The sequence below is a fragment of the Euphorbia lathyris genome, chromosome 2 (assembly GCF_963576675.1).
Source record: "Euphorbia lathyris chromosome 2, ddEupLath1.1, whole genome shotgun sequence".
Taxonomy (NCBI): domain Eukaryota; kingdom Viridiplantae; phylum Streptophyta; class Magnoliopsida; order Malpighiales; family Euphorbiaceae; genus Euphorbia; species Euphorbia lathyris.
The window spans coordinates 110,603,740-110,615,571 of record NC_088911.1 but is presented as its reverse complement, the minus strand read 5'-3'; the positions used below and the strand labels follow the sequence as shown (position 1 = coordinate 110,615,571).

Below are 11,832 nucleotides of genomic sequence, written 5' to 3'. Positions count from 1 at the left end.
GATGGTTAATTTATAAAATAAATAAATATAAAGATCAAATTAACTCTTTTTCTTTTGACTTTTAACATCGTTAGTTAATTTGGTATGTGTTTGCTAACGGAATGAACTTCTATGTACTATTTTGTAAATTTTTAAACCACAAGACTATGATCAAAAACAGGTATAACCACAAGGTTTATTTTTGTACTTTTTCTTTTATTTATTGTCTTACTCTTGCACCTTCTAGAGATGTATTTACTAACCAATTTTTTTAGGTATTTAAAGGCTCTTGAACATTCTAGACCCTATAACATTAGTTGATGGTGATTTCTTAATATCATTGGACCGACTTTTTGGACAAAAAAAAAGCGCTTCAGACCATCCCATTCGAAGATTTTCAAGGAAAATTATACAAATTAGTTCAAAACAGGAGCCTTGCCCGACTACTTAACACAATTCGAAAAACTGAGAACAAAGTTAATGAATTACTTAACAAAAACAAAGTTACTTTCATATTTTATATGTGGTCTGAAACTTTCTCAGTTGCGAAATCCGCATAGCACGTCCAACTACTCCTAAAAGCCATTAACTTAGCTAAAGAATAGAAAGCTCTGATGCATGTGATTTTATGATCCACTCTAATAAAGGGCGGCCCGGTCGCATTACGCGTCCCCGCTGAGCGAGGGTCCGAGAAGGGGTCCCACCACAAGGGTGTATTGGGGGCAAGCCTTCCCTTGCCAATTTAATTGGCAAGAGGCCGCTCCTAAGACTCGAACCCGTGACCTCTGGTCACACGACAACAACGTTTTACCGTTGCGCCAAGGCTCGCCCTCTAATATTTTATTTAAATTAGAAATGTATATATAAGTTGTTGTAACGGTACGAAATTGAAAACATGTTCCACTAATTTCCATGCAATCCTATGCAATATTAACTTGGTAAATACAAGTAACAAAAAGTCCTTGACTAGGTATTCTTTCATAAACGGTCCCATCAGTCCTTACAAAGAGATCAATTTGATTAATTGTTGAATTTATACACCGTAATCCTAAGATAAATTACCTTAAAGCACTAGCTACTTAAAGACAAGAAAACACAAAGAATAATACCCAAATTACGGCACAAAATATGAGTTAAAACGCACTAAAAAACACTTGACACTCCTTGATGAGGTTCTGCCTCCCACACAGGTATATGACTCGGCGAGTCAAATATTAACTCGGCGAGTCATATACTTAGACTCCTTCCCAAACACTTCTTGAGCCTTCTCATGCCTCGTTTCCGGTCCCTTTTGAATCGTTTGCTCCATCCGGTCAATCTTGCTATTGTCGGCCAAGGAAATGCCCTCATCATATTTTAATCTTTTATCCCTATGATCATAAATGAAGGCTGTGCTAGGTCTGGTATCATCAAAGAGCAAACGGATTCCACACTTTCTCACCTTGCAACCCTGTAGGAGGTTTCCCTTGAAATCTAGTGGGTAGAATTCAAACGAGACCTCGCTGTATTTACTGAACCAATCTTCTCCTCCGATTGCCTTAGCTTCAGAACAAGAATCATCCCATACAAACAAATGACTTGACTTGAAGGGCGGTGGGTAATAACCCCGATCAACCGAATAGCTCATATTGAAATTCAGATCACTGCTTCTACCACAATCAACAGATTTGAAGTTGCATTTACATCGTATAGCCATATATGAAATGGAAGAACACTCCTCAAATTCGAGCACCGCACATAAAGCAACTCCTCTAAGTTGATTGTAGCTTGAATGAAGCTGTATTCTTACTGAAGATCCCATGCTTGTATTGCAGAACCAAATTGGGATTTCACTGCCAGGAAAATGGATTTTGACTGAACTCTGCAAAAATGGAAAGCGTGCAAAAATGTAGATTCATAGGTACATATATATAAATCCAGAGAGAGAGAGAGAGAGAGAGAGACCTCATCATCAGTATAAAGTTGATCTGATGCTGATGCATTGAGTTGAATTCTCTCCACAATATCTTCCAGAAAACTGCTGTGTTCGATCTTGAAGCAATTGGTGAATGAAAAATCCTTGAGATTTCTACCATCTGGCTCATAATTTAGCTTTAAAAAGTGTTCACTGCTGAGTAGAGTTTCCAATGATGTGCATTCAGGGGCATACAGAAATATTAGGCTCTGCGGAAGCTTAGGCAAAGACTGAAGCTTTTTGCAATAACCTACGTCAAGATGCTCTAACCAAGAAAGTTTTTCAATGCTTTCAGGTATCCTCTCAAAGTTGTTTCCGGTAAGAGCTAATACCCTCAATGAAGATAGACTATCCAGTGCAGTAGGGATCTTCCATAAAGCTGCTGAACCTGTAACTCTATATGACAAAAGTTCAAGATTTTTCAAATGTATGATAAAGGATGGAAGGCATTTAATGCCACTGCTGCTTATATTTAATTCCACGAGAGATTCTAAATTCTGCAGGTTTTGTGGCAATTGCTCAAGCTTTGAGCAACCTTCAAGACTTAAAACTTTTAGCGATTTCAAACCACCAATGCTCTCAGGAAGCTTCAGGAGTTTTTTGCACCTTTCTAGAATTAGATCTTCAAGATCAGTTAGATGCTCGATCGATGAAGGTAGCTCTGTAATCATTGTCCCCTTTAAATTGAGATCTATAAGATGTTTCAAATTACCAATACTGCTCGGTAGAGATGTAAGATTTTTGCAATCAGCTAAAGAAAGATATTTTAGACCTTCCATTGTCAGCACTATTTCTGGGAATTTCTCAAGCTTTGAGCAGCCAACTAAACTTAGCTTGCAAAGACTATTCAACTTGCAGATACTGCTTGTCAAACTCGTGAGCTTTGTGCAGTAATTGAGATTCAATGAGCCAAGTTTTGTAAGGAGCTCAATAGACGAGGGAACTTCTTCTATTGCTGTGAAACTTAAATGTATTTCTTCCACATCTCCAGCAATTTCAGGGAACTTCTGTACATTAGAGCAGCCATATAGATCAATAGATTTTAGAACCTTGGAAGCAATCATACGCGGGTAACTAATAAGCTTTTTACATTCTTGCAAATTGAGAAATTCAAGCCTGTTAAGATGCTGAATGGATGAGGGAATGTCAACCAAATTTTTGCAGCCTTTGACATTGATACTCTCTAAGTTTTGAGCCTTGGAAAGATCTGGGATTCGGATCAAATACTCGGAGTGACTGAGATCAATCCGTTTTAGATTCACAAGATGCTGCAATATTTCAATAGAAATCATTAGTTGAGTTTATAATCCATATTACAAACTTGCAAATTTATGGATTTTGAAACTAACCGGATCTCCTTCCCAGAGATGTTTAAGGTTGCTAAGTGGTAGATTGAGCTCAACGAGATTTTCTGGAAAGAAGTTAGATGGCAACGACTTTGAAGGGTATCGATACCAGTGAAAATATCGCAACTTATTCGAATGAAATGTAAGCCCTTCATCAGGAAAGTGCACTTTGGAAAAATATTCAAAATCAGGATCATGAAACTTGAGTAGTCTGAGATTATACATCTTCTTGAAAGCTTCAGATGTCAAGTGTAATTCCCTTGTTGTAGAAAGGTCTAAACTTATTCCTTCAACAGCACGAGTACCCTGATACCCCAAAATCATAGCAAGAAATTAAGAAACATTAACAAATTAATTTAATTACTTGTTCAAATTCATTAATCTTACTGTATTATTTGTCAAAACATGATGAACATCCTGATGATGCCACAACCTGCTGCGCTGGCCAGGTTCTTCCATGGATTCCTGCTGAACAATTTCCAAGCCCATTTCTTGCAACAACTGATGCATCCATACCTTATTATTTGAAATAGTAATGAGAGACTGATCAACAAGATTAGTAATACCTATATTGACTGAGAAACCACAACCATTAAGTATTCTCTCCACAAAGTAGGCATCTTCCCCTTTAAAAAAACATGCTATATCAAGAAATATCTCCTTGTCTTCAACCTCTAGTCCATCATAGCTCAGCCTGAGAACATTTTTCATTCCCAGATCTGATGTCTTTTCCAGTTCATTTGATGCAATTTCCCATTCTCCTTTTCTTTTTCCCTTCAAAAAACAACCCAAAACCCTAAGGGCTAAAGGATTTCCTTTAGCATAATACATAAGCATCCTTGATTGATGCATAAACTCTTCAAATGGTTGGTCTTGACCAAAGGCACATATACTAAAGAGTTGAAGAGATTCATTGTGATTTAATCCTTCAGCTTCGTATATTTGATCAACACCATTCTTCAGAACTTGTCTATCTCTACTTGTGACAATGATTTTACTCCCTGGCCCAAATAAATGCCGACCCTCAACTAACAATTCTTGCAATTGCATCGAGCTGTTCACATCATCAAGAACAATAAGAGCTTTTCTACTGCTGCTGGATCTTCTACTCTTGCCAAAAGATGTAAACCTTGATCTTTGAATCTTTCTATCAAAATTAGCCGATGTTTTTGAAACAAGAACATCTCTGATATGATCTAGTCCACGGATCTCTGATTGTTCTCTTATATTGGAAAAGAAGTGGGAGGTTTGAAAGTGAGAAATGTTTCGGTTATATACAGCTTCAGCAAGTGTGGTTTTTCCAATTCCAGCCATTCCCCATATTCCAAGAATCAAAACATCTGATGATCCTATGCATAGCATGGACTCTACTCTTTCAATGCGGGTTTCAATGCCTATGAAAGCCATAGAATTCAATAATGGAGAAAGAGAAGAATGGTTGAGTGCATGTGATTGAGTTATAGCAAATGAGACAAAAGACTTTGTATGTGGTGTACGTAGAAGAGATAAGAAATGTGTGGCATAAATATTTAGTGTTATTTATTTCTAGTACTATTTTCCTCCAACAGGTAGGTAGCTATGAGATTCCACTTGAATTCTTTGTATTTGTTTAGCTATTTGTTTAAATGTTGAGGTTGGATGTGCAATAAAGAAAATGGTATATATCTTTGACCTTCACTTAAAATATGCAAACAAAAATAATGGAATTGGACAAGGTCAGTCCGGGACCATTATGAATATATATAGTTGAAGACGTTACCTTCTCTTTATTACTACAATATGAAATAAGCTGCAAACTCAACCCTAAAGTCATTTAAAAAAAATAATAATTTAGTTTACATATTAATATGAATTTAGTTATTTTTTTTTTTAAAGAGAAAGACTTGGTTTTATTAAAAGCTTAGGGAAGCATGCCGAATGAGGCTGCTTCCAATGAATACAATGAAAGAATAATGAATAAAAGAATGGCAAAAAGCATCCCGAGGCTCCTGATCTTTCATTGTTTGGTGCATTAAGCTCTCGATCTTTTATTTAGACATATTAAGCCCCTGATCTTTCATCATTTGGTGCATTAAGCCCTCGATCTTTCATTTAGACACATTGAACCCTTGATCTTTCATATATGGGTGTATTAGACCCTTCCGTAAATCAATTAATATATAGGTCTATTAAGGGCATGTTTGGTTAAGTTTATATAACTGCTGCGTTTCGCATTTTCTCTGGACACTGCAACATTTTGGAGCTTTTCACGAAAAGCTCTTTTCAATGATGGTCAACAAATGGTGGACCTAAATTTTTTGTATGGTCATTTTGACCAAATTTAATGCAACATGAATGATGGTAATCAAATGGTGGACCTTAATCTTTTGAATGGTTATTTTGACCAAATTCAATGCAAAGTGAATGATGGTGATCAAATGGTGGACCCTAATTTTTTCGCATGGTCATTTTGACCAAATTCAATGCAATCGTGAATGGTGGTGATCAAATGGTAGACCCTAATTTTTTACATGGTCATTCTAACTAAATTTAATGCATTTGTAGTTACTTGTTATTGATAAAATCAGCCTTCTTATTTCCACAAAATGTGCTTCAATTTTAACATTATTTTTATTTTTAGAACATAATTATCGAAAAACAAGGTTTTATTGTGTTCAATAAATTTTTTATTTAAATTATTTTTATTAATTTGTATAATATATTTTTTATTTTAGAATTTGTTATTTTTAGAACATTATTTATTGTCACACCAAACATGCCCTTCATAAACCTATATATTACACTACAAGAAAAATGAGTATTAACGAGAAAAAAATAATGAGAATAAAAAAAATTCTCATTAAAAACATAAATTTAATAACTTTAATGAGAATAAATTATATATTATATTATTAATCACAAAACAATTTATTTATTAAATTTCCTTTTATTTGCATATTTTTTACTAATTTATTAAATGTATTTTTATTATTCTCATTCTTTTATTTCACTTTAATATTAATAATATATTTTATTCTCATTATTTTATCCAAATAATTACCCCAAAAAAATTCAACTTACCGCCAAACTATCCCTCCAATTTTTTCCCCCAAATCTCAAATCTCAAACAAAACCTCAATTCGTGATTTCATATCCATTCCAAAAGCAGCTGTACTCATGGATTCTCCAACCTAAGGCATATCCACACTTCAATCCAAGGCTTCTACAACCTCAATTCCTACTGACCTAAATCAGCAACGGCCTCCAACTTCTTCTCCAACCTGAATCGCTACCTTTCTTAGGAATTTTCTCCAACCTAGAAAACCTAAATCTCTAATTGGAGCTCCGTTAAGCAAGAAGATTGTGCTACTCGTCAACTAGTAAGCTTTCTCTGCAACATTCATCAATTTTTCTTTCTTAATTTTGATGTTATCTGGTTCATTATTTTAGTGTTGTGAATCGCAATCATCAACATTGAAGTTTTGGTGGCTATGCTTTTGAACTCTAACGAGTAATTTTCTTGTCAGGTTTTGTATTGCTAGTATGATTTCTCGACAGCATTTCTTATAGATAGTAGATTCCTTTGAGCAAAGAGTCCGTGTATGTTCTAGTCTAGGTAGTGTTTCGTAGTTTGCTTGTTCAAGCTGACTTAGTTGGAGATGAGTACCAATGTGCTACTTTTCTTCATTCTTGTAACCATACAAGACCAAGGAGCTTCTGGTTTGTCTCATTTTGATTGGTTGTGCCATAAACTTGAAAGGATATACACATACATGGTGAAGTTGAAGAAATAAAATGGATTCATGGTCTGTACATAGTCCATTTGGTTTGGCTATACTTAGGTTCATAAATGATTGGTTTGAGGTCTTTACTTTCTTCTCATTGTTGTTCTAAAATATTTGTTGTCTTTGAGCCTTTTGACAGCTGTCTCGGACTCTGCTATTTATTAAAGATAATTTGACATCTCAATATGTTTCCTTGGGTGTACTAAGAATGTTGAAATGAGAGTGGAACTTTAGGGGACATTCTGATGTTACCAAGAATTGTTGAAATGGTAGAAAACTGACTTCTATATATAGAATTTTATTTGTACTTCCCCTGATATGATTTTATGTGCTTCTGAGAGTTAGTTTACTAAATTGCATTATTTAATTCTTTCTCATATGGTAATGACTGTTGAATGATGGAAATTTGGCTCAAATGACTATTAGAATTCACCTCAATTTGCTACATTTTGCTATTTATTGAAGATAATTTGACATCTGAGTTTAAAGCAGAATATAACCAAATCAGAAATTCAAAACTTCAGGATGCTCATAAAATTGAATGTTGAAATGCTAACCTAGTGAAAATGTAAAATACATGGACAATGCAAATGTTGTATATTTAATGAAATTAGATCTTCCTCCAATAAATCAAGTTGGTATTGCTATTGGCCTTTTACTGTTTTAATGCCTTCTATAGATGTAAAAGAACACAATAGAAAAGCACACCAGCAAAGAGCATCACACAATGAAAATAAACATAACTAGATATTCATCTGTATCTATTACCTTCAGCATAATCTTTAGCTCTAAATACAGCTGAACTAGCAACTAGGATCAGTTTTGTTTACAAAACTGGACCAGTTCTGCAACAGAACATGATCAGTTCTGTTACATGACTGGACCAGTTCTGTTTATGTTTACACAACTAGACGAGGTCTGTAACAAAGCATGACTTGTTTTGTTATAGAATCAGAACTGGTCTAGTCGTGTTTCTATTTACAGAACTAGACCAGTTCTGTAACAGAACATGACCTATATTACAGCTTCACCCTCTATAAATGAACCTTATAATAATTAATCACGAAGACTGAGACATGAGTGGGACAACAAGGACAATAACAGAGGAAGAAATAAAGCTGCAGCCCACAAAAATTGATTAGAAATTGGTGGAATCCATCTTTGAAGAAGACAAATTGTATGAGAACATAAATGCACCTAAATTGGTTGATTTCTTGAACCCTCAGGATCAGGAAGACTCCGTGGATGATGAATCTTGGTTCTGTAGGCCTGGTATGAATCGTTTAGCTGTTTGTTTTTTTACTTATCGACTTTCTCTAATTTAATTAATGTATATCTCCTTTTTTTAGATTGTAAGTATCCGAAGATAGTTGAGGATTTCTTCAGAACTACCCCAACTAAAAAGGTTTCTTCTAATTTTAGCTTCTGTGATATTTCCTTTGTTATGCAATGTTGATTGGAATTTATCTTTCCTTAGAATTATTTCAATTAGTTAACAATGGAGTAATCTAATTTAGTTGAATAGCTGTCTCATTTCGTTTTGTTGGTTTTGTCCTTTGTAGTTCTTATGCTCAGCTGAGAAATTGAAAACCCCTTTTGGCAACTGGAACCCAAGGTAAGAAAACAGAAAACCCCCTTCCCCTTGTAGTATTCCAATAGAAATTTGATTAATTAAAAAGATTTGAAGGATTTCTGATCCTTTACTATGGTGGTTTCGTAGAGATGCAAAAATTAAGAGGAGAGGGCAAAGTCAGACATGTAGTGAAGATGGTGAAAATCAAAATCCAAATCTATCATCACCACCAACATACCAAGTTAGGTTCATAAAAGAAATGATCAAATCAAGCATTGAAAAGAAGAAAGCAGCAGATTCGAGCAAAAACCATTTGGCTGGTATGGTATCATGTGACTTACTAAGCTGTTTGCTTGCCATATTATATGGAAGTTAATTCATTTTCTTCCACATTTTTGGAGGAAAATTCATTACTCTATCTCATGTGCCAATGATTCATCAATTTTACTCTTGTCTAGATAGGTGGCAAACAAACTTTATCAGCTGAACTACGCAGCGAACAGTATTGAGCAGTTTGCAAGAAAGATGTTGTTGTCAGCTGTTCATCAGCATACTTCAGACATAGACCTTCGCAGTATGGGTCAGCAGAACAAAGAGGAGCGGAGGTAAGATAATTAATTTATCTAACATCCTAATAGATATGTCTTTTCTTGTTATTTATGTTAAATATTGGATCTCTCAATGTCAGTGGTTGGTTGTGGAGATAAATTGAAATTATGCATTGTGGGTTCAGCCTTAAAGTAACTGTTGTTTAACTTTTACTTAATAGATTCAGGATGGAAGCCAGGAGACTTCCATTAGTGGCTCACAAGTGTCTGATATGGAAGCCAAGATTGCTGATCCTGCAACGGGAGAGGCCTTGCCTCCTGGTCAGTGAGGGGAGCTCTGGTCCACTGTACCTGGCTAAGCCTTTGTGTCCGCAGCAGTGGCTGAAACAGAGGTCGAAGAAAGCACAGGATCGTTGCATTCACTCCCAAAGTTGGTTGGTTTTTTGGTACACAAAGAAAATACAATTGATGGCTTCAAACAGTCCTTGACAATTAATGAGGTAAAACACCCAAGATTTCTCCTTATCTTTTCCTTTCTTAAAGGATTATAAGTTTGGTCTACAAAGATGTTTAATAGGTTATAGGACAATCACTTGACCATTTTACTTGCTGCTATTGTTGCAGTTTTGCGAATAACAGGCTGAATGAACTAGAGCTGAAAGGACTTGAACCCATTTGCACCTGTTTAAATTGGGTTTACAAAGTTGTTGTTCTGGTTATCATACCCATTTGCACCTGTTTGGTTTTAGATATTTCATGTATAAACTTCGTACAGTTTTCGCTTCCTTCCTTGCAAAAGAAAGTTGTTGCTTGTGTACCTAATCGGGATATACTATTTATCATAACTGTCATATATTGTCCTTCTGCAGGTCATCCTTGGGTTTAGGTAAGTCATATTTCTCCTTTGTTGCCCTGATGTAATTTTTATAGAATAAGGAGACTGTAGAGTCTGTTATTGGCATCTCTCTCAATTTCTACTTCATTTTGCTATTCATGAATTCCGGTATGTGTTTTTCCTTATTTCTCTGGCACTTATGATATGACCTCTCTCTTGACATGCTGGCAGCATATGATCTTGACATGCTAGAAGTTTGACTTCTTCAATTGAAAATCTGCATAACTTCACTGTGTTCTTTTTTGTTCTCTTCTATGCTCCCAGATCTCCCAGAAGTTATATGAGCCATATATCAGTCAAGTTCCTCTCTTTAATGGGTGCTCTTGGGGATTCATTTGTGGTGAAGTGATTACAGAACAGGGCCAAGTAGTTGATGGTCCTTTTTTGACTTTTTCAATGGAAAGGTATTTCCTCATCCAATTCAATCACATGTTCTGTTCAATAAGCTTCCATTTTTAACTATTGACACAAGTTACTGTCGAGTTCGGTGTTCTTTGAGTTCGGTGTAGATTATACATTAACTGGCATTGAAATGTTTGTTACTAAGTTTATGTTTGTTACTAAGTTTGTTACATGTGATAAGGTAATTATGGTTCCTGTAAAGTTCTCTGACTAAAGTTCTACAAGTCGAGTCAGTATTCGTCTTGCTTACTTCCTTTGAAGATATATTGTTTGTTTGTGGGCTGTGGATAGTTGCAATTTCATTTTTTTGTCTCAAAACCATGTATATATGTTTCATATGGTTATATATGATATAAATGCTATAAAAATGATTTTGGTGTCAATAGTCAAGTTGTCGCTGTAAATCATGTATTCGTGTTAGAAATTGCCACCCCTACGGGTTACATTTTTTCCCCGTCTTACTCATGTCATTGCATTTTAGAGCTGAAGAGCATTTACCAAATACTCTAAGGCAATCACTGATATACAAGGTATGATCAAATACACTCCTAAACGAGAAACAGATATGTACTCTACCTTTCAACCTTTACCGAGAACTCAACTTACTTTCCGATATATGATTTTCGCACAGGCTCTTGGATTCTCTATGCTTTCCTTTGCACACGTTTCCTCAACTCTTGCTCCAGATGGGAGTAATTGTCAAAACGACATGGTGCAACTTCAGTTGGTCAGGTAATTCTCTGTTCTGTTGCTTATCTTTGGTATAGGTAATTTCTAAGTATAATTACTCGACTATTAGCAAACACTGTTGTTCCACTATTCAGTAATTATTCTTTAACAGTTCAGGGAGATGGGGTATTTGCCTCAGGGAACGGTGAACTATCTGGCACTTCTAGGTTGTGGCGATGGCACGGAAAATGAATTGTTTCACTCGCCCATTGGTTTATAGATATTCCCATATTGCAGTGACCCGAACCTTTTTGAGTGATTAACAGTTGAAAAGTTCTCTATCGATTGTTGAATTGTATTCTTATAATTAATAACAAGAATATTATTATATAATGTAAATATTTTTTTTATCATGATAAAATCTTTAGTGAAGGGTTTTTGAATCATTATAAAAGATTTAATGAGAAGATTTTTAATCATTATATAAAATATTAATGAGAATATTTCTAATTATTATAAATAATTTAATGAGAAGAATTTTTATTATTATAAAAAATTCTAATGAAGACGATTAATCTCATTATATATGGTGATAATGATAAGTTATTTTATTCTAATAATTACTTTTAGTAAGGGACCACTGTAATGAAGGGAGCCATGAGAGTAATAATTCTCATTAAAAACTTTTTCATGAGAATATTT

The 11,832-nt window shown here is 34.9% G+C and overlaps 1 protein-coding gene and 1 long non-coding RNA gene across 6 annotated transcripts; one reads left to right on the top strand and one right to left on the bottom strand.

Moving 5' to 3' along the window:
- Nucleotides 1-928: 928 nt before the first annotated feature.
- Nucleotides 929-4,916, bottom strand: LOC136219429 (disease resistance protein RPV1-like). Its single transcript, XM_066006827.1, has 4 exons — nt 3,667-4,916; nt 3,283-3,585; nt 1,924-3,201; nt 929-1,840 (listed from the first exon to the last, which is right to left on the bottom strand). Exons 1-4 carry the CDS (start codon nt 4,684-4,686, stop codon nt 1,187-1,189), a joined length of 3,255 nt encoding a protein of 1,084 aa, XP_065862899.1. The 5' UTR covers nt 4,687-4,916; the 3' UTR covers nt 929-1,186.
- A 1,437-nt stretch (nt 4,917-6,353) lies between these two features.
- On the top strand, nt 6,354-11,537 carry LOC136220961 (uncharacterized). Of its 5 annotated transcripts, none has more exons than XR_010684775.1 (11): nt 6,354-6,638; nt 8,270-8,315; nt 8,393-8,448; nt 8,606-8,658; nt 8,764-8,936; nt 9,075-9,221; nt 9,386-9,664; nt 9,789-10,463; nt 10,943-10,991; nt 11,093-11,193; nt 11,303-11,537. It is a non-coding gene; the product is annotated as an uncharacterized lncRNA (long non-coding RNA). The 5 variants fall into 5 exon arrangements; XR_010684776.1 differs by having other exon boundaries at nt 10,324-10,463; nt 11,303-11,536; XR_010684777.1 differs by having other exon boundaries at nt 9,079-9,221; nt 9,386-10,463.
- The last annotated feature ends 295 nt before the right edge of the window (nt 11,538-11,832 follow it).